Source organism: Miscanthus floridulus, chromosome 1 (genome assembly GCF_019320115.1).
Source record: "Miscanthus floridulus cultivar M001 chromosome 1, ASM1932011v1, whole genome shotgun sequence".
Lineage (NCBI taxonomy): Eukaryota > Viridiplantae > Streptophyta > Magnoliopsida > Poales > Poaceae > Miscanthus > Miscanthus floridulus.
The window spans coordinates 57,848,311-57,872,834 of NC_089580.1; the positions used below are offsets into that span (position 1 = coordinate 57,848,311).

General features: G+C 46.1%; 1 protein-coding gene across 2 annotated transcripts; it reads left to right on the top strand.

The window, feature by feature from the left end:
* Positions 1-66: 66 nt before the first annotated feature.
* LOC136525700 (uncharacterized) lies at positions 67-23,964 on the top strand. Of its 2 annotated transcripts, none has more exons than XM_066518618.1 (32): positions 67-366; positions 1,389-1,476; positions 1,879-1,987; positions 2,079-2,177; positions 2,738-2,780; positions 3,169-3,240; positions 3,335-3,430; positions 3,554-3,787; positions 3,853-4,036; positions 4,887-4,998; positions 5,089-5,175; positions 5,496-5,634; positions 12,835-12,925; positions 13,052-13,114; positions 13,203-13,312; positions 13,453-13,560; positions 17,132-17,205; positions 17,402-17,477; positions 17,643-17,876; positions 18,203-18,274; positions 18,775-18,846; positions 18,938-19,002; positions 19,086-19,188; positions 19,258-19,389; positions 19,474-19,617; positions 20,343-20,450; positions 20,533-20,583; positions 20,977-21,054; positions 21,142-21,255; positions 21,893-22,089; positions 22,232-22,301; positions 22,671-23,964. In XM_066518618.1, exons 1-32 carry the CDS (start codon positions 280-282, stop codon positions 22,857-22,859), a joined length of 3,501 nt encoding a protein of 1,166 aa, XP_066374715.1. In that variant the 5' UTR covers positions 67-279; the 3' UTR covers positions 22,860-23,964. The 2 variants fall into 2 exon arrangements, with proteins under 2 accessions (XP_066374715.1, XP_066374752.1); XM_066518655.1 differs by having other exon boundaries at positions 13,456-13,560; positions 22,671-23,963.
* Positions 23,965-24,524: the final 560 nt, after the last annotated feature.

Consider the following 24,524-nt stretch of genomic DNA (forward strand, 5'->3'; position numbering starts at 1 on the left):
ATCGATGATTACACAGCGCTCACAGCGCCAGCAAAGCACGCCGGCTGCGTCGTCTCTGTTCCACTTCCACCTCCGCACCCGGACCCAGGGCCCCCAGAAGACCCAAAACCGCAAAACTATCCAGCCACCATTCATCCCTCTCTCCTGCTGCTCTCCACCTCTGCCGCCTCCCTGCCCTCCGCAGCTACTCCACGCCCGGCGGGGTGGCCGCTTGCCGGCGGCCAAACCCTAGGCGATCGCGGAGAGCCAACCACGCTTCAGGAGCGATCAGCCGCCGCCATGCAGGGCTTCCCCGGCGGCGCCCCCGATCCGCAGCAGCTCCAGGCCACCATGCTCGCCATCGAGCAGGCCTGCTCCCTCATCCAGGTCCCATTCCGCAGCCCACACCCTCGTTGAAGAGCTTGAATTCCACGTGTTCCGTGCATTTAGCACTTTGCTCTCGGTGCCCCGGTGTTAGATTCGGAGAGCGCGCGCGGACTTGTGCTTGCCTTGATTGTGCTCACGCCGTTGATGATTTGCCTAGGTTATGCAGATTTTACTGCACTTTGATGGTTTGCCTGGGGGACTTGATTGAGCGTGTGTGGCGTGCTCTGTTGTCTGTTGATCAGTGCTTCTCTGTGCATTTGGTGACGGGATCCCGTTTGATGCGTGTCAGATGAGGTTTCGCCACGGATTGGTTGTTTTGTTGGGCATTTGAATTTTTGAATGGCTTGCTTAATTTGTTTGTTTTGGGCACGTTAATTGATTGCTTAGGAGTGAGATGTTAGTACCTCAATGAGTTCTAACACATTTTATGTTAGTGCCTTAATGATTTCTAACGCATTTGAAAGTTGGCTATGAATCCCGTAAATGCTGGTTAACTGAAAGTTTTTTTGTCTTGACATTGCGTTTCTAAAGCATGTAATCTATACGCTAGGGAATAGTACTGGTTCTATAGGGTGGCTTTAGTGATATTTGGTGACACATTTATTCATTGGATAACCTGAAGCTCCTCATTTCAGATTTGGGAATCTGCGTGTAGCAATTGAGCTATCTGTTAGGACTTAGGAGGGCCTAGTAGAACTGTGCTGTGCAGAGAAAGACACTGTCGGAATAGCATTTGCTGACCCTTGTTAATCTATCCCCAAGCTGTTCTCAACTTTTTCCACTTCTTGTGTGATTATATTCTTTTATTTTGACTATGGATCCTTAGTTTATTCCCTAACATTAACTAATCTGCCCACATTATGTGAAGTTTTATTACAGGAGTGTCTTCCTGGTATCTGTGCTTAGCTTAATATATGGAACTGTCATGGTGCTAATGAACACGCCAGTTTTCTTGTAGAATGCCATCTATTGCATCTGTGTCGATTTAGCATCTATCCTTTTGACAATGGGTAATTTTGCAGCTGCACGTGAATCCATCTGAGGCGGAAAAGGTGATAACTTCGCTGCATTTGTGTCTGATGCCTTATCAAGCATGCAGATTCATTCTTGGTATGCTGTTCTCTTGCTATGCACCTATGATGAACCAGAACTATTTCTCAACAGAGCAGATATATCCATTTTTAATCTCACAACTGAGTAAGGTTAGGACTTACTAGCAGAAACATACTAGCAGAAACATATCGCAAGATGTATTAGTTATGTTGTTTCCATATAACCTGTGTACATGTTGTTTCCATTTTGAAGGGAGATACATTTTTATTTGTTTGTCTGAATTGTTGTCCCGCAGACTGCAAGTAATAATAATTTACCTCATTTATTATTTGTTATTTTGGGGCTTTTGTGCCTAAAAAAATAATTATTCTGTTCTTTTTCTCATAAAAAGTAGTTAAGCCTTGCTCTTCTCTAGTGTTAAGATACTCGAAAAGAGCTGAAAACATTATATTCTCCCAGAGACATCGCAAATGCCTAATGCGAGATTCCAAGCTGCTGGTGCAATTGGTGATGCTGCAGTAAGGGAGTGGGGAATCCTTACAGATGACAACAAAAGAAGCCTAATAATGTGAGTTTTTCTTTTTGAGGGTGAAAGCTTGCAATTAATGTGGGAGCATCGTGTTTTTAGCGCTTACTATAACTTTTTCTATCATTTGTAGATATTGTTTAAACTATGTTATGGAGCATGCAAGTTCTCCTGATGGCTATGTGCAATCGAAAGTTTCTGCCGTGGCAGCTAGATTACTGAAAAGAGGCTGGTTAGTTTCTATGTTTCTACCTAGTTTAGAAGTGTAATGTCTAATAGATCTCTTGTGTCTTATTATAACATGTTTGCTAGCTTCAGTTTACTCATATTTTTTTATTTGCCTTTTGTTCCCTGAATTTCTGTGACATGGGTACGAAAATGATGGGCGTGCTGCATTCATATTCATACTTGTATACTTTTTCATTGCTTGGGTTGCTGATTTGGACATGGTTTCGTTCATGGAGTGTTTTGCAACTCATGCACACAATCTTTCCTTAAGATGAGTTCACATAGTAATGGGCTGATTTGTTATTTTAGTAATTTATTTATTCGTTTATTCGTGCTTATCTCAGACTGGACAAAGGTTGGATTGGTGTTTGGCTGGGTTGTTTGCACATGATTGTCCAAGATGATATACACAATAGGAGACATCTTTCCCTGAATCCAGATGATGAAATAAACTATCTGTGTTTTAGCTAGTGCACTTGAAGGCGATTGATTGCCCCAATATTTTGGTTGTTAAAGATTTTTGATATTCAAATATATTTGTTTTGACACGGAATATGTCTGCAGGGTTGAGTTTTCGGACCAAGAGAAAGCAGCTATCTTCTTTGAGGTATGTACTTCTCTGTCAGCTGGCAGCTACAGCCTTACAAATCAGGATTAGCCTAAGATTTTTGTGGTTGTGGATCTTTATGCAACATTGGTATACTTCATCCCTTGTTTCTTCATTGGTAACACTTAATAAAACAACAATAAAAAAATGTAGCATGAAGAAATCCAAGCTGCTATAACTATAAGTGGATCAACTTGATGGATAAGATGTTGTTATTCTTATATGATTTTTTTGGGACCCTTGAACGTTTTAGCAAACATAGAACCTCCAACTTCATCACTGTTTCTTTTTTTTTTCAAATTGTCCTTCGTATTTGAATTTTAATCAATCAAGTCGCACACTAAATTCCTGTATAACATTGTATTTGTATGTCTGATAATGTTTTCAGGTTGAGCAATCCATCCGGGGTATTCATGGGCCTAATCGACAGTTTGCTGCAATCAATTTCTTGGAAACCTTGGTATGCCAATTTCTTGAGGCCGATGTGATTGGTTCTAACATTTTTTTCTATCCTTTTCCAACTGATCTCATACTACATTTTATGTCTGACGTAGGTTTCAGAATTTTCCCCTTCAACTGCTTCTGCTATGAGCCTGCCTAAGGAATTTCACGAACAATGTGAATACTCACTCGAAGTGCAGTTTTTGAAGGTATTGATCTTCCCAATTATGTAGAAGTTTTGGCAGGCATTCTTACATGAAAATACTACAGCTGTGTCATGTCACTTGAAGTCTTGAACCCTATCATTATGACACGCTATTGTCTTTTGCAAGGATTTTTACTGCTGGGCACAAGCTGCTGTGTTCAATACTGCGGACAAAATCTTGAATTCAACTGTAACAATACCTGACGAGAGAGCTTGTTCAGCAGCATTGCGCCTGATGTTTCAGATACTAAGCTGGAATTTCAAGCATACTGTGGAGCATGAGAGTTCAGATGCTAAGATAAATTCTGGCTTGAGGATTGATACGATAAATCTGAAGAAGTTTGAACGTTCGTTGGTGAAGGTATATCCTAATTACTTGCATGTTTGCTCCATTTCAGCTTATAATGTTTGCATTTTCTATTGTAGCCAGGGTCTATGTGGAGAGAGATTCTAATATCAAGCGGACACCCTACCTGGGTTTTGAACTTTTACACCACCTTGCGCCAAAAGTACTCATATGATACATTGTGGGGTGATTCTCCAATTGCTGTCTCTTGCAGACAGCTTATAGTGCAGTTGTGCTCCTTGGCAGGCTCTGTGTTTCCTAATGGTATATACTTATTCCAAACGGTCATTATTTATTGAAGATCTGTGAAATGTTCCCTTTCCATCCATAAATTCTGGCATCAGCTTGATTTGACTGCAATCTCAGACTACTACGAAACACAATCCTTATACTAGACCTCAGCAGTTTTGTTATATATATATTTTTATCACAGATGGTATCCTAGTTAGACCACCATTACCAGTAGCACCTGCATACACATTATGAGGTTTGGGGGAGTGTATACAGAAATATGCAGGCGTGGTTCCTCATACAATGAGGAAATAAAAATATGAACACGCTACTTCCTCCAATTGCAAATATTAATCCATCTAGGTTTGTCTAAGTCAAACTTCTCTAACTTTGATTTCGCAATATTTATGAAAATATATCATCTTAAATGAAAAGAATCGTATATTATAAAAAAGTGGTTTCTATAATAAATCTATTGATGTCAATCGTGTGTTGTCAACCTATATAAATTGTTAGATATTGATTATCAAATTTAAAAGAAGTTTGACTTAGGGCTAACCAAGATGGACTTATATTTGTGACTGAAGGAAGTAGAATTTACGCCCACAACTGCCCACTTTGGTGCTATTGTCAGACAGAAACACCTTGGGGGGTTGCATGTGTGGTGGGTGGGGATGGGAGGGAGTGGTTGATTCTAATAGTTTGAGGTTGCAAACTAGACTGTTTCTAAGTTTGGGTTTGAAGAACGGAGGCTAGTGTTCAAGGTTGAAAGCTGAATCTTTTCTTTTAGAATTTACATATTCAACGTATCACTGGAACGCATGTTAATGATTTACATGTGATCTCTTTTACGTAATATTTCCTCTTTTCTTTCTGTTGCCAGATAATGGGGATGCACAGATTAAACACCTTATGCTGATATTATCTGCTGTTGTTCTATGGATTGAACCTCCTGATGTAATCGCAGCATCAATCCGAAATGGGGGAAGTGAAAGGTTCTCTCAGGATCCATCTTTGCAATCTTGATTTAACCTGAGGAAAAACTTTGAGAAATGCTGATGAGCGAGATATTCACTGTTTTGCAGTGAGTTCATAGATGGTTGCCATGCCCTTCTTTCAATGGCGTCTTTAGCTACTGGCTCACTTTTTGACAACCTCCTAAAGTCAATAAGGTCAGTTTGTTGTACATTGTCTAGTTCCACATTGCAAATTTGGTAACTTAACTCGTCCCTTGTACTCCTACATATTAGTCAATTGGCCCTTGATGTGACACTACACACTAGTCTGTCCATTTGTAAGATGGTATCATGACCAAGATACCATAGCTACATCTCTCATTTTTCCTTAATGTATCTGGCGCTTTTTGTAATAGTGAAAATGCTTATTGTGAGTATATTCAGAATATTTTGTACACTTCATGCCATTTATTATTACAATATCAGGTAGACTGAGATTGCTATTCTCTTTTGTTTAACATGGGACATGTTTGCAGGCCCTACGGTACAGTTAATCTGCTTTCTGCTTTGACGTCAGAAGCTGTCAAGTCCATTCTGAATTACCAGAGTGAAGAGGAAACATGGGGCATAGATTCCCTTGATATTTTGTTAGAAACATGGAATGTTATTCTGGGGGTACTTCCCTTGACCTTTGCACCAAATTTGAAATATGTTTGTGTCATTCCCCTTTTACACAACTTAATCAAACACTTATTTGCAATAATCAGTTCAAAATTCCAGTGTGATATGATTGTTGCCTCTGTTTTTTCTCTCTTATAAGCTTGGGTAGTAATTAGCATGTAATAACTGTAGGTCACATTTTTTACTCTTTTATTGGATTATAAAAGATATTTGGACTGTTTTAATACCAGTTTCCTCTTAGTAACCTTGAGTTGAAGAAAAATTTCCCTATGAAAAGTTAAAATAGAGTTATAGGTGCTAATATTTTTTTATCGAACAACACAGGAGAGGTATGTGCCATTTTATTAAAAACAGAATAAAAACGAAGAGGCCAGAGAGGCAGAGACCACTCCCTAACACCCCCAACACACACAAAGAAACAGAAATGCAGACACACCACACTTGAGACTTAAAACGACCATGACCTATCCACCTCCACAATACTATGCGTCCAGGGTGAGTGACCAAAGAAGGAGCTCATGTATGGAGAGGTTCAAGTTAGGCACCATAAACTGCTCTCATTAGTCACGGTTTGTAAAACAACTGGTATGGCGCTTGGTCTTGCTACGCAATGCGTACGGAGGAGAGTGGAGGGGCTGACTCTGGCGCTGGCGGCGTTGAGACGCCGTGGCTGCGCTGGAGGAAGCGAGGGGAATAGAGAGAGCTAGGGTTAGGGTGCCAGGCGCCCAAGGGTGTCAAGGTGACACAATCCCAGGCTAATCTTATTAAGTTGCAACGTTTGACTCTTATACAATCTGACCCAACAACCTGACGCTAGAATTAAGGAAACTTGTAACCAAATCAAATCTAAACAAACTGATAGCTGACCAAGTCTGGACCCTTAGCCCCTGACCGATGGTGCCCGTGCTCAGGCACGTTGGTCCCTGGCTCGACGTTCATACGTCTTGCCGACCATAACATCTCTCCCCCCCTCGGGAAACAGCTCGTCCTCGAGCTGGAAGGAGGGATGGGCTTCGCGAAACGCCGGTACCGGCTCCCAAGTTGCTTCTGACACCGGCATGCCCGCCCATTCGACGAGGATGTGCCACACGCCGCGGCGAAGTTCTGAGCGGAGAACGCGTTCTGGCCTCTGCAGCGGTCGACCGTGGCGAAGAGGAGGCAGGGCCGGTGCACTGGAGGGCGGTGTACCCCTGAATGGCTTCAGGACGCCTACATGGAAGACATCGTGGATACGTGCGCCCTCGGGAAGCTGAAGACGATAGGCCACCTCGCCGATGCGGCCGGTCACCTGGAACGGGCCGGCGTACTTGGGCGCCAGCTTGCCCCGGCCGCCAGGTACCAGATTCTTCGTGTGGCGGTGGAGCATCCTAAGGAGCACCCAATCGCCGACGGCGAACTCGAGCTCACGGTGGTTGGCGTCGTAGAACCTGCGAGCGTGCTCTTGAGCTTGGAGAAGACGAGCACGCACCTCCTCAAGGAACTCCTCCCGGTTGGCGAACAGGGTGTCCACCGCCTCCGTGCGCGCCTGTCCCGGGGTGTAGGGCAGCAAGTCCGGGGGCGACCGACCGTACACCACCTGGAACGGGGAGGTCTGGAGCGCCGTGTGGTAGGCTGAGTTGTAGGAAAACTCGGCCCATGGTAGCCAATCCAGCCAGTCACGCGGGCGATCACCTGTCAGACACCGGAGATACATGGTAATGGTCTTGTTGACAGCTTCGGACTGCCCATCTGTCTGCGGGTGGAACGCAGAACTCATGCGGAGCTTGACGCCGGCGTGACGGAAGAGGTCGCGCCACACATGACCCGTGAACACCGGATCACGGTCGCTGACGATGGACTCCGGGAAGCCGTGTAGCCGAACGATGTCCTGGAAGAAGGCGCGGGCCACCGACGAGGCTGTGTACGGGTGGCCGAGTGGAATAAAATGAGCGTACTTCGAGAACCTGTCCACCACCGTGAGCAGAACGCTCTTGCCATGGACCTTGGGCAGGGCTTCTATGAAGTCGAGGGAGATGTCCGCCCATACACGCGATGGCACCGGCAGGGGCTGCAGTAACCCGGCCGGGTGTAGCGTCTCCGTCTTGTTCCGCTGGCACACCGCGCAGGACCGCACGAAGTCGCCGACGACGCGGCGGTCGTGCTCCACGAAGAACTCCGTGCGGAGGCGGAGCAGCGTCTTCTGGATGCCCTCGTGGCCCCCCGTGTGGGCTAGCTGGAGGACGTCGTCGAGGATCGGCGATGAGCTGGGCACGAAGACGCGCCCCTTGTGCAGCAGCAGCCCTTCGCGGACGCACCAGGAGTCACCGTGGTCGCCGGCGGCCACGGCGTCACGACGTGCGCGCAGGGCGGGGTCGGTGTCCACCTCTCGTCGCAAATCGTCGAAGAGCCGGAAGGTAGGCACCGAGACAGGCTGAAAAACAGGCCGTGTGCGCCCTGGAAAGGACGGACAGCAGCGGAGCCTCGCCGTCCCGCCTGGAGAGAGCGTCAGCGACGACGTTGGAGCGGCCGGGACGAAACTCCACCCTGAAATCATATCCAAACAACTTGCTAATCCATTGGTGTTGCGGAATTGTAGATAGGCGCTGGTCCAGCATGAACTTGAGGGCGTAGTGGTCCGTCCTTACGACGAACGCCCGCCCCCAAAGGTAGGGCCTCCAATGGCGCACCGCCTGAACAAGCCCGATCAACTCGCGCTCATACGCCGCCACTTTGAGGTGGCGTGCGGCGAACGGCCGGCTGAAGAAGGCTATGGGCGCGCCATCTTGATGCAGCACGGCGCCGAAGCCCGATCCGGAGGCGTCGCAGTCCACGACGAATGTGGCGGCGAAATCCGGCAGGTGCAGGACTGGTGCGGCGGTGAGGGCAGCCTTGAGGGTGGAGAAGGCGGTGTCAGCCGCGTCGGACCACTGGAACGCGTCCTTAGCGAAGCAGCTGCGTCAGTGGCGCGACGATGATCCCGTAGTCCTTGATGAACCGCCGGTAATACCCGGCCAGCCCGAGGAAACCGCGTAGGCCGCGCGCGGCGCGAGGGCGCGGCCTAGGACTGCACAGCTGCCACCTTGGCCGTGTCCATAGCCACCCCCTCCCCAGTGATGACATGGCCTAGGTAGTGGACCGCCGAGGTGGCGAACGCGCACTTGGACCGTTTGAGGTGGAGCCGGTGCGCGCGGAGAACGTCGAGGACCGCGCGCAGGTGTCGGAGATGCTCCGTCCATGAGGAGCTGTAGATCAGGATGTCGTCGAAGAAGACGAGGACGCAGCGGCGGAGAAACGGCTTGAGGACGTAGTTCATCAGCGCCTGGAACGTGGACGGTGCGTTGGACAAGCCGAAAGGCATCACCAGGAACTCAAAGTGTCCGTGGTGTGTCCGGAACGCCGTCTTGTGGACATCTGCAGCAGCAACCCGCACCTGATGATAGCCGGAGCGCAAATCCAGCTTAGTAAAGAACTTGGCGCCGTGTAGTTCATCGAGTAGCTCCTCGACGACCGGGATTGGAAACCTGTCTTTCACCGTGACCGCATTGAGGGCCCGGTAATCGACACAGAAGCGCCACGAGCCGTCCTGCTTCTTCACCAACAGCACGGGCGCGGAGAAGGGTGAGGTGCTGGCCCGGATGGTCCCTTGCCGGAGCATCGCCTCGCATTGCAGCTCGAGCTCGTCTTTTTGGAGTTGGGGGTAGCGGTACGGCCGGACCGCCACTGGCTCGGTGTTGGGCTTCAGATGGATGTGGTGGTCGCACGCCCGGGCCGGTGGAAGCCCCTCGGGTTCGACGAACACGTCCTGGTAGGCGTCTAGCAGCAGGTCGAGGAGGGCGCGCTCGGAGCCCTTGTCGATGCAGAGGTCTGTGGTGAACAGGGCCGTCGGGGACGCCGCAGGCCGGCGCACCGACGCCGGTCCACACCACCCGGCGACCACGGATGGAGAGCGCCATGCGCAGTGTGGCGAAGTCCCAGAGGATGGGCCCCAACGATCTCAACCATGTGAGGCCGAGGACCATGTCGTACGGCGCCAAGGGAATGGAGAAACAGTCCACCGTGAACCGCTCGGTGCCGATCCGCAGCTGAACGCCGCGCGCGAGGCCCTGGCAGTCGACGCGGTCGCCATTCGCGACGATGACGTGGGCGCCCTGCGCTGTCGGAGAACTGAAGGCCGGCGCTGCGTGCTGCCTCAGGGTTGATGAAGTTGTGTGTCGACCCTGAGTCCAAGAGTGCCGTGAGCTCGTGGGCGCCAATCTTGACGCGCAGCTGCATGGTGTCGCGCGCCCGAATTCCCGTCACCGCGGACAGAGAGATCATCGGCTTTTCCGGGTCGAATTGGGCCTCTTCAGCCGGGTGCGGCGCGTCATCGAGGTCCTCCGGCTCCTCCACGATGTAATCGGGAGCCTCCAGGTAGAACAAACGGGCACATTTGTGCCCGCGAGCGAATGGCTCGTCGCAATTGTAGCAGAGGCCGAGCTTTCGGCGTTCCGCCATCTCCTCGGGTGTGAGCCGCTTGAATGCCTTGGTGGAGTCGGCCGTGGTCCCCGGCGCGGAAGCTGGCATGGTCGACGGAGCGCCCCCCGGACGGCGTGCGGCCCGCTGGGGAGCGGAAAAGGCTGGACGTTGTGGCGCGTTGCGGCGTTCGAAGGCTCGAGCCAAATACATGGCGTGCTGAAGGTTCTGGGGCTGGTGCATCTCCACATCCACCCGAATGTAGTCAGGGGAGGCCACCTGTGAAGAGCTTGGCGCGCTGCAGCGTGGTGAGGTCCCCCGCGTGCGCTGCCCTGGCCTGGAACGCCTCCATGTATGCGTCCACGTTGGCGCCGAACGGCAGCCTGGCCAGGTCGGCCAGGTGGTTGGTGTTGAGGGCAGGGCCGAAGCGCTGCAGGCAGTATCGACGGAAATCCGGCCACGTTGGACGGCCGATGTCGGTCTCCAGTACAAGGTACCACTGCTGGGCGACTCCCTTCAGGTGATATGAGGCCATCCACACCTTGTCGACCTCCCGAGTGAGCTGTCCGCGGAAGAACTGCTCGCATTTGTTGAGCCACCCCAAGGGATCATCGCGGCCATCGTATGTGTCGAAGGTGATCTTGTGGTACTTCGGCACAACTGCAGACTCCCCTTCCGATGGCGGCGGCGGGTACAGTTGTGATGGGGCCATGTGAGCGGAGGCCGGAAGCGGCATAGGAGCCACAGCCCCGAACCCTGGAATTGGCGACGGGGAGGGCGGAAACCTGATCTGCGTGATCGGCACCCCCCCGGGCGGTGGCGTTGGCGCCTGGTGGTAAGCCGGCGGTGCCGCGGCCGGGTGCTGGGGATGTGGTGGCGCCGGAAGGGACAGCGGCATGGACGGTGCCACCGGTGCCGAGGCGGAGGAGTCCGCAGTGGCGGCCGCGATCTCCAGTGATCACCGGTGAGGAGGACGCGGGCAGGCGAGGGACGCCCCCAAACCCTGGCAAGCCGAAGTGAGGGAACGGCGGTCTGCCGTCGAGGGCCGAAAGGCGCGCTCCCTGATCCGCCAGGTGGTTGTTCATGGCGGTCATCTGAAGTTGCATGCTGGCCAACATCTCAGCGATCGAGGACCAGGGTGGGTGGCGACGCGGGCCGGCGTCGTGTTCACCAGGGGCAGCGACACGCTCGACGTGGGGCTGGTGGTGGATGCGGGTGGGATCGACGGCGATGGAGCAGTGGTGGAAGCGGGGGACTCCATGGGCAGCAATGGAGCTGATACCAGGTTGGTATGGCGCCTGGTCTTGCTACGCAATGCGTACGGAGGAGAGTGGAGGGGCTGACTCTGGCGCTGGCGGCGTTGAGACGCCGTGGCTGCGCTGGAGGAAGCGAGGGGAATAGAGAGAGCTAGGGTTAGGGTGCCAGGCGCCCAAGGGTGTCAAGGTGACACAATCCCAGGCTAATCTTATTAAGTTGCAACGTTTGACTCTTATACAATCTGACCCAACAACCTGACGCTAGAATTAAGGAAACTTGTAACCAAATCAAATCTAAACAAACTGATAGCTGACCAAGTCTGGACCCTTAGCCCCTGACCGATGGTGCCCGTGCTCAGGCACGTTGGTCCCTGGCTCGACGTTCATACGTCTTGCCGACCATAACAACAACCATAACATTTGGGTTTGCCGCTTCATGCACATATGCATTTAGGTGGTTTTAAATATCCTGAGCTAGTAAAGTGATAAGGGAATTGAGGCTTTTCCTCTTCTCTTTTCGAACACTTCTGATATCATTGCACCGCCAGCTTGAGAACCAAGCTTCAGAAGGTTGAGGGGCGATTGCTTTCAGGCCCAACCTTTGGAAAATCAGTGTCCATACCTGCTGAATGAACACACACGAGATGAGTGTGCTGGATTGTTTCAACTATAATTTGACGACTTTAATATAAACTGTACTCAACTAGCATTTAAAACCAGAGGATTTACCTTTATGGCTATATTTTAATGTAAAACCATTTTTTTGTTGAATATGCAGGAGAGTTGCGTATCATTGCATTAAGAAGTTAATGTAAAACCATTGTAGCAAATTGAGCTTACATGATTAATTCCCCTTGGCCATATGTATGCTAACATGTTTAGTTGGACCCGTTTACATAGTTATATGCACATCTTTTATCCCGTTACAACTATTGCATCAACACTCTTCAAAATATTTCAGTAACTATTATTAGGAGTATAGAGTCCTTAGCACCCATGGTGCTGTTATTCAATACAAGTGTTATTCATAACAACTATATGCTCGAATGTTTTATTTCACTTTGTAGAAAATGTGTCTGAGTACATACATCAGATAAAACAAATCCTCTTCATCAATTCTGCACATGAAAACAATGAAAGGTTGTATAATTGTCGACTTCCTGATCCTTATGAGTCTGTACTTTTGCTTTTTGATAAAAAAATGTTTTATTTATTCACGGAAGATCTCAGTTCATGTCAAGTACTCCCTCCGTTCTAAATTATAAGATGTTTTGGCTTTTCTAGATACATTTCTTTTACTATGTATCTAGACATAGTGTATATCTAAGTGCATAGCAAAAGTTATGTATCTATAAATGCTAAAACGTCTTATAATTTGGAATGGAGGGAGTAGTTTATATTGCACTTTGTTCATTGGGTTTCATCCTTTTTGTTTGCAAAGCTCATTCAGCCCTTTGTTTATTACTACATCACCATGAACTACAACATAAAGTTTTTGTTTTGGTAGGACGTAGATGCCGACAAAAGTCCAATCTCAGTTGATGGAGCACTTGCAGCTTCAAGTTTGTTTAAGATCATTGTGGAGTCACACTTGAAGGGTACAAATCTCTTTATATTCTCATTTAAATGTAACCTCAGACTTGAAGAATGTTACAGATGTTGTAAAAGATTTTCTATTTTGTTTACGTCCTGCATACTGATTACTCTTATTTTCTTTGACATAGCTGCTGCTGATTCTGCGTTCGAGGATACTGATGATACTGAATATTTTCATGTTTCTGTTTCAAGTATGCTTAAATTCCACAGACAGTTCATCTGTTCTAGTATCTCTTTAACTCTTTTGGATTCATCATACTAATGAAGTACTTCTTCCAGAACGTGATGAGCAGTTAGCCTTGTATGCTCTAATAGCACGTGCTGCTGCAGACACTACTATTCCATTTCTTGCACAGTTGTTTTCAGAACGATTTGCCCGGCTAAATCAGGTCTTCTTGTTATCTTGTAATTTACCTCATTTATTAAGAAAGGAGAAGCTACTACGCTACCCTGCTACTGTAGCCTTGTACATTCTACTGTTTTGAAGTGGTGCTGTTTTTGTAGTTCACATTTAATAGATTTTTCTTAGCAGAGAAATGGTGAAAGTGATCCTACTCAAACACTGGAAGAGCTATATTGGCTGTTGTTGGTTACTAGTCATGTCCTAACTGACTCAGGCGAAGGAGAAACACTACTTGTAACTACTCTAAAGCTTCTCTTTCTTTACTAGCATTTATAAAGCCCTTTCTGTGAATATTGTCATGTTTCTCTTTCTTTACTAGCATATCATGAATGTCCTCATTGTTCTTCATATCATCTCTTCATTATTTCTGTAGCTCAGTTTGATTTATTTCACATGGTTTCATGTGTTAGATGTATACACGCACACGCATTTTCCTTCTAGTTGGAGTGGTTTTCTGCATATGTAACACTTGTACATCTAGCCCTTTGGGCCTGTGAATAGTACATTGAGTTGCCATTTCCTAACATGGTATCACAGCCTAGAGTTAGCTAGATTCGCACCTTGTTGTGGTCGCGCTGCCGGTGAGCTTCGCCAGCCAGCAACTCCACCTGCATCTGCCGTGCTCCCTGTGGCCCCACGTCAACACGTGCCTACCCGTGCACCCACACTCGTGGCCGCCTGCCCAGTGCCCCCGTGCACGCCCTGCATGGCACTGGCCGTCGCCACACGCTACCTCCCACGGGCCCATGTGCCCGCCCCGCGTCCACCTGCGCCTGCCCCTGCCCGTGCTCTCTTTGTCCACACTTCCCCTCGTGGTCGCACACTTCCTCTCTACGTTGATTTTCAGTATATTGATTTTGTGAAGCAGCGCCTCGGTGATAAGTTCTTGATGTCTGATTTGGATCACCTCAACTACTTCCTGGGTCTTGAGGTCTCTTCCACATCTGTTCAGGACACCTTTCTCTTGCTGCTCTCAATGATCACCCACTGTTGATACTCCTATGGAGCTTGGTGTTCACCTACAACCCACTATTTTTTTTTCTCGAACACACAGGAGAGCTGCGTATCATTATATTAAGAAGAAAAATAGGACAAGAACCCATATGAATAGACACAGACAAACACAACCACAAACAAACATGAACACCCACACACACTACACACACCACTCTATTGTTTTTCCTTGTGTACCATTATAAAAGTTCAAATTCCATATGAGCCACTAGCAAGGTTTGGGTGACTCAAGTGACATCGTGAAAACTTTGTTGCCCTCCATGCCGCTTCCGTCACATTTGCCTCTAATGGTGTCAAACTGCGGTGGGAAAAATCCGAAATGCCCTCAGGTCTTAATGCTGTGCAAAAGTTTCTGGGTCCCTCCGGTGCCACTAGCCGGTCGGCTATTTTGGTGCCAAAAACCTGCTTACAAAGTACACAGAATTTGATGCAAAAGTTTTGGCACCAAAAACTGCTTGCATGTAAGCAGTATTTCGGATTAGAGTACATAGAATTTGATGCATGAATGCTGAGTACCTGTAGCTAGTTACCGAAAAGCTTCGTCCTCAAGCAGATGTTGTTCCTCCGATCAAGATGCGCTTCGTCCCCAAGCAGATGCTGCGATGGATATCATAGACGCTGGTTCCTCAGCGCCCTCGACACCCTCGGACAGCTCCTTGTTGGAGACGACACCCTCGTTCCATGAGCCGCTCCCGCCTTCCTTGTCGGACTCGGTGTGTGTGTCCCCATGAGGCCAAACTGATCGAGTCGCTCCTGCCCAAGTTCCGGTACGTGGCAAATGTGATGGAAGCAGCATGGAGGGCAAGAAAGTTTTCACGAATGTCACTAGAGTCGCCCAAACTTTTTCAGTGGCTCACATGGAATTTCAAACTTTTATAATGGCAAAAGCCTCGTGATTACATGTGTGCCTGTTAGGACTGAAACAAGCGACCAACACACCTAGACGCCAACTTACTACTCTTCATGAGACGCACCAGTCAAAGAAGAGAGGCTCTGTGCGCCTGCTATCTCCCAAATACGCTGTTCATCACTAGTAGCGCTGAGAGCTCTTGACAAGCTAGGAGTCACTCCATCGAATGCACAAGCATTGCGATGTGTCCAGATAATCCAAGCCCTAGCGCGACCAGGGAATTTATCCCTTCTTTTGGTGTTCTGGAATTATGCGCCAAGATCTATCCCATCATTCATCAAACTCCGTATCAGCTGGCTGAGGTGCAATTTGTTGTAACCCGACATGACGAAGGATGGAGTACCAGTGCTGCCTGGCAAAGGGGCATGATACTAGGAGATGGTTTAGGGGTTTGGGAGTTTTCTCGATCTGCGTGAGAAGGTCTTCTTAATGCAATGCCCAGGGGCTGTCTTTCCTCTCTCTCTCTCTCGAACAAAGCAGGAGAGCTGCGTGTCATTTCATTAAGAAGAAAAGGTACATAAAAAAAGGAGGAGCGCGGGGGGGGGGGGGGGGGGGGGGGGGTTGGGGCGGGGGATAACCCTCCTAGTACATACAACCCCGACCAATCCGGGGCCTGTCTTACCCCCCAGAGGTCGAGTTTTTTTGTTGTCTCCTGTTCCTGGTCACATAAGAGGCATCGCTCAGGATGGGGCAGACCATGAGCGCAAGTTGATCATCCGTCCAACATCTATCATGAGCTACAAGCCACAGGAAAAAACTTGCACTTTCCAGGACCCCAACTTTTCCAAATTCATTCCCATGGCCTAGACTGAATTGCTCCTTGAAAAAGATACTCATATGCCAATTTTGTTGAATATTGACCAAAGGAGGATAAGCGCCATATGTGCGCGTCTTCTACATCAGTCTGCAGCGAGAAATCCATGATGAGATCCCAAAGACCGAGGTACTCCATTAGAGCTCCAATTGACGAAGCTCCTCATGCATCTGAAATCCCTAGGTGTTCATTGAGAGCCTCTGCGACCGTTCTTTTCTTGATATTTCTCTTGACCACCACGGAGTGCAAGGAGCGATGTCTATGATACGCTGCCCATGTAACCATCTATCTTTCCAAAAAAGTGTGAGTTCCATCCCCCACTTCAGTCACAATGGCCATTGCAAAGAACACTCTAACCTACCTGGATTGGAAACATGCCCCATGGCCAGTGCGACTCAGTTTTTTCCAGCCATAACCAGCGCATTCGGAGTGCCCATCCTAAGCTTTTCAGAATCTGAGATGCCCAGTCCTCCAAGCTCTCGAGGGCGCGTCACCTTTCCCCAAGCTACTAGGCAATGTCCTCCCTTCACCTCTTTTCTTCCACAACTCACTGATGCTGAACCACTGAATGATGCAACTCGCTATTGTCAGCTAGTTGGGAGCCTTGTCTATCTTGGGATCACTCGTCCTGACATTTCTCACTCTTCATATCCAGTTTGTCTCGGCTCCTACCCAGCTCCACTATGCTCACCTCCTTCGGGTTCTGTGACACCTTCGTGGAACTACCTCTCGCCGCCTTCTCTTTCCTCACTCCAGGTTACTCTGATGCGAAAATGGATAGTGATCACTCTGATCATCGCTCCCTCTTGGCTTATTGTGTGTCTCCTTGATGTATTTCCCCTCTAGCTGGAGTTTTTTTTTCTACATATGTAACACTTGTACATCCCTTTGGACCTGTGAATACACTGAGTTGCCACTTACTAACATAATGCACCATTTGTCATGTAATTTTGCAAACTATATTGACACTGCATTCTTTTATGGTTTGTGTCATTTATTACTTCTATAAGCTAAGAAATATGTCTTAAAGTTAAAAGTTCTCACTGTTGTTAATTAATTTTGAACAGATCCCTGAAGCATTACAGGCTGGATTCCCTAATGTGATTGAAGCAGCACAGCATCCTGTTGTTACACTCTCCTGGTGAAAAATCTTACCTCAATCTATTCCCCTTTTTATTTCATTGAAAATCAGGAATCCGGTTGTTTTTAGTGGAAAGACAATCGGTTGACCTGCAGTTTTGTCGCCAGTTGCAGCTCTGATAACCCATTTGACTGTATTAACAGTATTAATACTGTTGTAGCAATATAATGTGAATATTTGTCTCTTGATAATGCAGGTCTATAATAAATTTTTCCAGGCAGTGTCTAGATCCAGGAATTAGGGCAAAATACTTCAGTCCACGACTAATGGAGGTACTTCTCTGTACTGTTATCTATCGTCCTCGTTTTCTTTATGTAAAAGAAGCCTCTTTTGCTCTGGACCTAAGCTAACCGTTATTTTCTGTGAATGGTTCTTAGACATTGTTTTATACTTATTTTAAAAAGAGGTTGTCTTAAGTTCTTTATTGATGTTGGCAGGCTGTGATCTGGTTCTTGGCCAGATGGGTTGCAACCTACTTAGTGCCACTTGATGTGAGTAGAGGAAAAGTAAGCAGAGAAATTGATAGTGAGGGTACAAATGGATCCCAACATTCCAGAAAACTGCTAAACAGTTTTGCTTGGGAAAATAACCAAGGAGAGCTTGTTCTTGATTTTGTTGTTCTCATTTCAATGTTAGCACTTACTACATATCAGGGAGAAACTGAGTTGCAGGTAAGCTTCGTTTTTACTTATTAATCATGATGGAATTGTGCAGAGTGCCCAGACATGTTTGGCCCAGTTCAATTTGCAGTGCCTAATGCAAAAATTGCTCTTGTAAAACATCTTGATCTTTTGATTTCATGATATCTTTGATGTGACTTTAGCCTTATCATTCCATCATGCTACGTGTTTGATCCAAAATACCAAATACTGCATAACTTGACCAAGCTCAACAATGCCCACAACTTTCAAGATTTCTCACTAGATTGTTTCATTAGTGTTAGACAAGATAAAAGTTTCGGTTATCCCTTATCTGTTGCTTTGATTCCTGTTCACAGACACTGACATGCCAGAAGCTACTTGCTACAGTTGTTCGCCGGAAACACACATGCACTTATCTTGTTCAACTGGTAAGCCCAAATCTACTTCTACAACCAATGACATCTTACTGATGCTTGCATTTTCATATAGTACAATGCACGTTAGTTTGTGCACATAAAAAAGTTTGGTAGCATTTGTATCATCTGATGTACAGTAATTGCATGTTTTAGTGAACACACTCCAGTTCAATTATTGATTCTTATCCTTTTTTTTAAGACACAGGGGAGCTGTGTATCATTATATTTAGAAGAAATTATTGGTTCTTATACTAATTGCTATATTTTTAAAAATTAAAATATTAATGACCAAGAAGATACTAATAATTGTAAAGAAAGGACTATGCTGGTAATGGTCACAAAGCTGTGACTTTCAATTTCCACATGCACTGCATTAAATGTGTTACCTGGAATATCTTTGTACGTATTGCTTGTTTCTGCCTGAACAAGAAAAACATACTATGTTGTATTGATTGCTAAAACTTCTTTGTTTTGTTTTCCTAATCTTTGTGGTGTTCCATGTACCCTTTTAGGATTCATGGCGTGATCTTACAAGAGCTTTTGCAAGTGGACGCTCTTTGCTTTCATTGAGTGGACGTTTACAAGTAAGTGATGTACCATGTGCAAATCATGTTGTTCTACCCTATGGCTTTATATTTTTGAAGATCTTATGCTTCTATTGCTATTTTTTTACAGAGATCTCTAGCAGAAACACTTGCCTGTGCTGTTTCCTGCATCAAAGATCCTGAAGCATCTGCACAGTAAGACTATTGTTTACTTCTGGCTGTTATTCTAAGAAACAGAGATGAGAGGTTTAACAGTGCCTGTATTGATTCCTTTAAAGGTACCTGAGGGATCTCATGGGACCAGTGGCGGGGTGCCTGGTAGAAAATGCTAGCAGGAGTGATCTAAAATCTGTGGCACAGCAAGCAGATGTTGTTTACATGGTAAGTATGTATGGTCTTCGCTTTGTGCTCTTTTAGAGAAGAATAAAGGAGATAGGTCAATGGTTGTAGGTCTGTTGCCTATTGGAACGACTAAGAGGCGCTGCTAGAGCTACTCAACCCCGCACTCAAAAAGTTCTATTTGAGATGGGTCGTACTGTGATGAACCCACTTTTGACTCTTCTGGAGGTCTACAGAAATCATGTAATGTTATTTTTCATGCATCATACTATCACTCCACAAGTGAACGTTGAAGATCATGCAATTAATTTTTCCCCATCCCTTTAGTCCTCAGTCGTATACATGATACTCAAGTTTGTGGTGGACTTTGTTGATGGTCAAGCTGTATTCCTGGATGCTAAAGAAACATCAGCTTTGGTGAACTTTTGCTTGCGACTGCTCCAGATATACTCCTCTCATAACATTGGGAAGGTCAGAATATGAGTACTTCTATTTTATTCTGTATCGTAATATTCCTTTTTTTTTTGCCAATGTGACTGATGACTCTGACTATTACTATTCTCAAAGAAATGATGTCAGCCATTGTAGTAACTTCATGATACTATTACATTTTCCTTCTCTTTTCTGTTGTTACCCCTATCTCACCATTCACAGCTTCCCTATGCCAAAAAACATTTTAAGCTTGTGCTCGTGCTTTTCTTGTTAATTTCTGCAGAAATACCGATCTCCTTAGTGGACTCTGTTCATAGAAAAGATCTAATGAGACTGTCCAAGTGGTGCTAGTGCAGGTTTAAATAGTCATTTAATGTTGATAACTTAAGTAAGGACGCTCCTTAAATAAAGTCAGCTAAAGATATTTTTCTGTTTTTATTTTTATTTGGCCTCTGGTGCTTTGTGTGCTAATTTCTGCAGAAATGCTAATCTACTTAGACATAGAAAAGATCTAACTGGATATGTTCAAGTGACACTAGTGCAGATTCATTTAGTCATCTAATGTTGATAACTAAGGGCATGCCTTGAACTTGAATAAAGGCAATTAAAGAAATTAACGCAAGTGCCGAGTGAGCAATATTGTATTAAAAAGATTAAATATGGCTTGCAGTTTGTATAGTTTCCCAACAGCAATGCTACCATTTTTGTGGAGCTTGTAGATAATTTTCTTCAGGGACTGACCCTATGGTATCTCTATTTTCTAGGTAATGCTCTCTCTTTCTTCAAGTCTGCGTAGTGAGTCACAAGCAGAAAAATATAAGGATTTGCGAGCTTTGCTTCGTCTTCTGACAAATATATGCTCGAAGGATTTGGTAACTTTTGTTCCATTACACCCTGTTTGTTTAATTTGGCCAAAAGTTCTGCATAACTAATAGACACAGTTGTCAAGTGCAGGTTGGCTTTCTGTCTGATTGCAACGGTGAAGGTTCACCTGATATTGCAGAGGTATGCAGCTGATGTTTCTTGCAAAAAAAAGTATGTAGTTACTGGCCTTCTATCTTCCCTGTTGCGTGTCGGGTTGTTGAGACTTGGAATCCCCACAGCAAACACCAGAGCTTTCATTCGTCCATGGCATTTTTAGCCAACTCTTCTGTACTTGGGTTCATAATAAAAAAAACCTTGAGGATACAGATTGACAAACCAATACAAGGGTCAAACTCTGCTTGTTTTGAAACCGTAAGGTGTTGCATTCTGCTAGCTGTTGTATTTTCCATACAGGGAAGAAAACTTACTGAGGTCATATAACTTATTTATTTAGCCAAGTGTATTGCTATTTATTCACATCGAGAACTAACATTAATTAGTTTGAAAATAATAACTGAGATGTTACCTTCACAGGTTATCTACGTTGGTCTTGATATTGTGACCCCCTTGATATCTTTGGACCTTCTGAAATACCCTAAACTTAGTCGTGATGTAAGTCCTTTTGAGTTTTCTCCTTTAGTTTTTGTAATAGAGGATAATAGCAATCAAATACTAATCTTTAGTCCGGTTTCTTTGCAGTATTTTGTGCTTATGTCACACTTGTTGGAAGTGTACCCGGAAAAGGTTGCTCACTTAAATAGAGACGCTTTTATGAGGATTATTGGAAGTCTTGACTTCGGGCTCCGTAATCAGGCATGTGCACTTTCTAAATCTGCATTAACTCTGTTCTGTTTTTTTTTTTTGGGTGTCATAAGTTGATTTTTGGTTAGCACCAGTAAGTTCAGGGATTTGCTGAACGGAACAAAAATCACTCCTATATTTTCTAAGGTTTCGGATTGCAGCAGCATAGCTTGCAGTAATCATGGTATAGTTTCTGCATATTGATTGCAGCCACAGAAGAGTTGGTAGCTCTTGATCCTTTGTTTCACTTCAAAACTTGACTGTTGTGCTAGGGAAGGCTAGACAATTAGTTTGTGGCCTTCCGTTTATTGTGAGTGATACAACTGGTTCGTTTTTGAATGGCATTTAGGAATGAAAAAGATTAGCTTGCCCTGAATGTCATATATTTAAAAACGAATGGAACCTTAGACATTTTGGTGTTGTTTTTCATGCTTTTTGTCACCTTTTATTTGAATTATGACCATGTGCTTTTCATGTTAATATTTTCAGTCAAATGCAACTCACCCCATACTCCATTCACTTCTGGCGTCTCTTATAAATTGAACTATGTGTCATATGCTCATTGTTTGCTGTTCCACAATATTTACCCTCTAGTGCGAATTTCTGTTCTTCAAGCTGATATAGTTCAGACTTATTTTGTCTGTTGCAGGATAGCGATGTTGTTGAGAGGTGCCTGGCAGCAGTAAATGCTCTTGCTTCATACCATTTTAAAGAAAGATTAGGAGGGAGAGGAGGACTGAACTCGCAGCTCATGGAATCTGAAGGATCAAATGGCAAACTGCAGGAAAGCATATCAAGTCACTTCTTGAGACTTCTATTGCAAATACTTCTTTTTGAAGATTTCAGGTGAGCTCTGCGTATCGGTAATTTGATTTTGACTGCTTTGAATCTTAAGCCAAGTAAATTTTATTTGGCATAATTTGCCAATCATTTAGTAGCTCTAGTTTTATGTAAATTAAACTTCTAAGCTGGCATGCTGTTTTTGCAGATTGGAGTTAGCAGGTTACGCTGCAGATGCTTTGCTTCCTTTATTGTTCTGTGAACAGGAGTTATATCAGGTCCCTCCCCTCCAACCCTCCCCCCCCCCCCCCCCCCCCCCCACACACCCACCCACCCACCCACACACACACCCTTCCCTCTGATCTGAAAATAAGTACTGTATTATGCATATTATTATAATCTAAGTAACATGAACATTGGTTCTCCTTTGCATATTATAATCTCAGTAACATCTCAGGTCCCTTCCAATATTTTACGATAAAATGCCCTGAAGAAAATGTTATACCAATAATATTGGAAACTAATACTGAACTCAGAACTATTACATCCATTTTATTCTGTAATGGACTAATAGCCATCACATCATGCGCAAACCTGATACTTGTTGTGTTCTTTGCTACATATCCTCACCTTGCTTTTATCTGCAGAGATTGGTCCATGAATTGCTCGAGAAACAGAAGAATCCGACCGTGAAATCAAGGCTGGCAACTGCGTTCCATAACCTCACTAGTTCAAACAATCTCTCAAGCTCGCTCGACCGGCCAAACAGGCAGAGATTTAGGAAAAACCTCCTTAGCTTCCTGGCAGATGTCTCGGGCTTCATGCAGATCAAGTAGATGTGATGGCATGGAACCAGTGATGTTTGACCGGTCAATTAAACCATGAGGAAGCACTGCACCATTGTGGTAGGGGTGCATGTAGGCACCACATGGCGGTGGATTGATGAGAGCGAGGACTGCCATGACAATAGCCTTGGTCCAGTAGATCTTGAAGGGCTAGTGTCACCAGAAAAGATAGGGAGATGAGCTAGTCTTAGGGTTGGCATTCATAACCCATTTGCTGGACAAGATGGAGGCGTCTCTGGCCATGAGATCGTCGTGTAAATGCGTTGGTTAGATGTGCTATAGAGAAACGGTGGGAATTTTGTTGTGGCGACTCGTTTTGTCATGTCCGGCAGTTTCCCACAAGCAGGAGAAGGTAGAATTGGTTGTAGCTTGCTAGCTCGAGATGTTGAGTTGATGTAAAATACTGCCTGACTTCAACGTGTCTCGTTCGCAGGAGGAGAAAGCGTCACAGCTTGCTGTAACTAGATGGGTTTTTTACTCTTTCTCGTGGCATAGGATCCCCAAAGAAGTTTTTGCTGGGGTATTTGCAGCCAAATGATGAACAGTATGATTGCGAGAGGTTTTCAACCTTTTGTACCAAATTTGGCCTGCAGTTATGATGACACCGAGTGCAGATACAGGCATGAGGCATGCCAAAACTGGCGGGCACCACATGTGTCTCGGTGGGGGTCACTGCTGCACTGGCGTCTGGTCCTGTGCGGGTGCGGCTATGCTCCCTTGTGTGAGAATCTCCAGGCTTCAGCAGCACTCCAGTCCAGTCCATACCTCACCACTGGGCAGCCTGTGCGTCGGTGCCTGCGTGCACAAGCTGTGGCCAGATCTCAGATCGTACATTCCTGTGTGCACGCAGGCTTGGGGCCAATCTCTTTGAATTCGATGGGGGATGCGATTGGTTGGCCGTCCATTCGCATGCCTGCGTTTGGTCGGTCGGATATCTCTCCTCGAAGATCCATTTCTGCGCAATTGTTTGAAGTTGTTTAGCCTGTTCGTTGGTTGGTTTCTGGACTGATAAATTCGATTGGTGCTGGTTTGTTGTAAGAGGAAAACGCTATATCATGGTTGATAAGCCCCGGCCAGCAAGCCAACAGGCGATTTCGACGAAAGTTCGAATTTAGCAGGGGTCGAAATGGAATAAAAATGAATTGATAAAACAGTCCTAGAAAAAAATTCTGCCACTTAAACTTTATGATATTCTAAAAAGATTGGATAGCAAAGATTTCTCGTTTTATCTCCTTTCTATGAAAGGGATAAAGCCATAATAATTTATAAGCACTAGAAAGTTTTACTCTGTAACAATGTCCCCCGCTGATTCTTGTAGCAATGGCGTGCGATTTGATACCAGCATGTCGAAGTGGAAGAACAGTTCGTTTTTTATTAGAATTGAAAAACGATACAGCATGAATAGTGGAATCTGAGACTCACGTGACAAGAGCACGGCAGCGACACTGGATGACGCACCGGCAAACAGTAGCGTCACTATTGTAGTGGCCCCACTAGACGGACGCCGACAGAGATCTTTGTCCATCCAAAATCCCAACCCAACGCCGCTAAATCTGGTGCTAATCTAATATTTTTGTTCTGTTCCTCTCCGCATCCGGCCCTTCCTCGTCCTCGCGGTTGGTCTAGGTTCCCTTCCCTCCCCCTTCACGGCAGCAC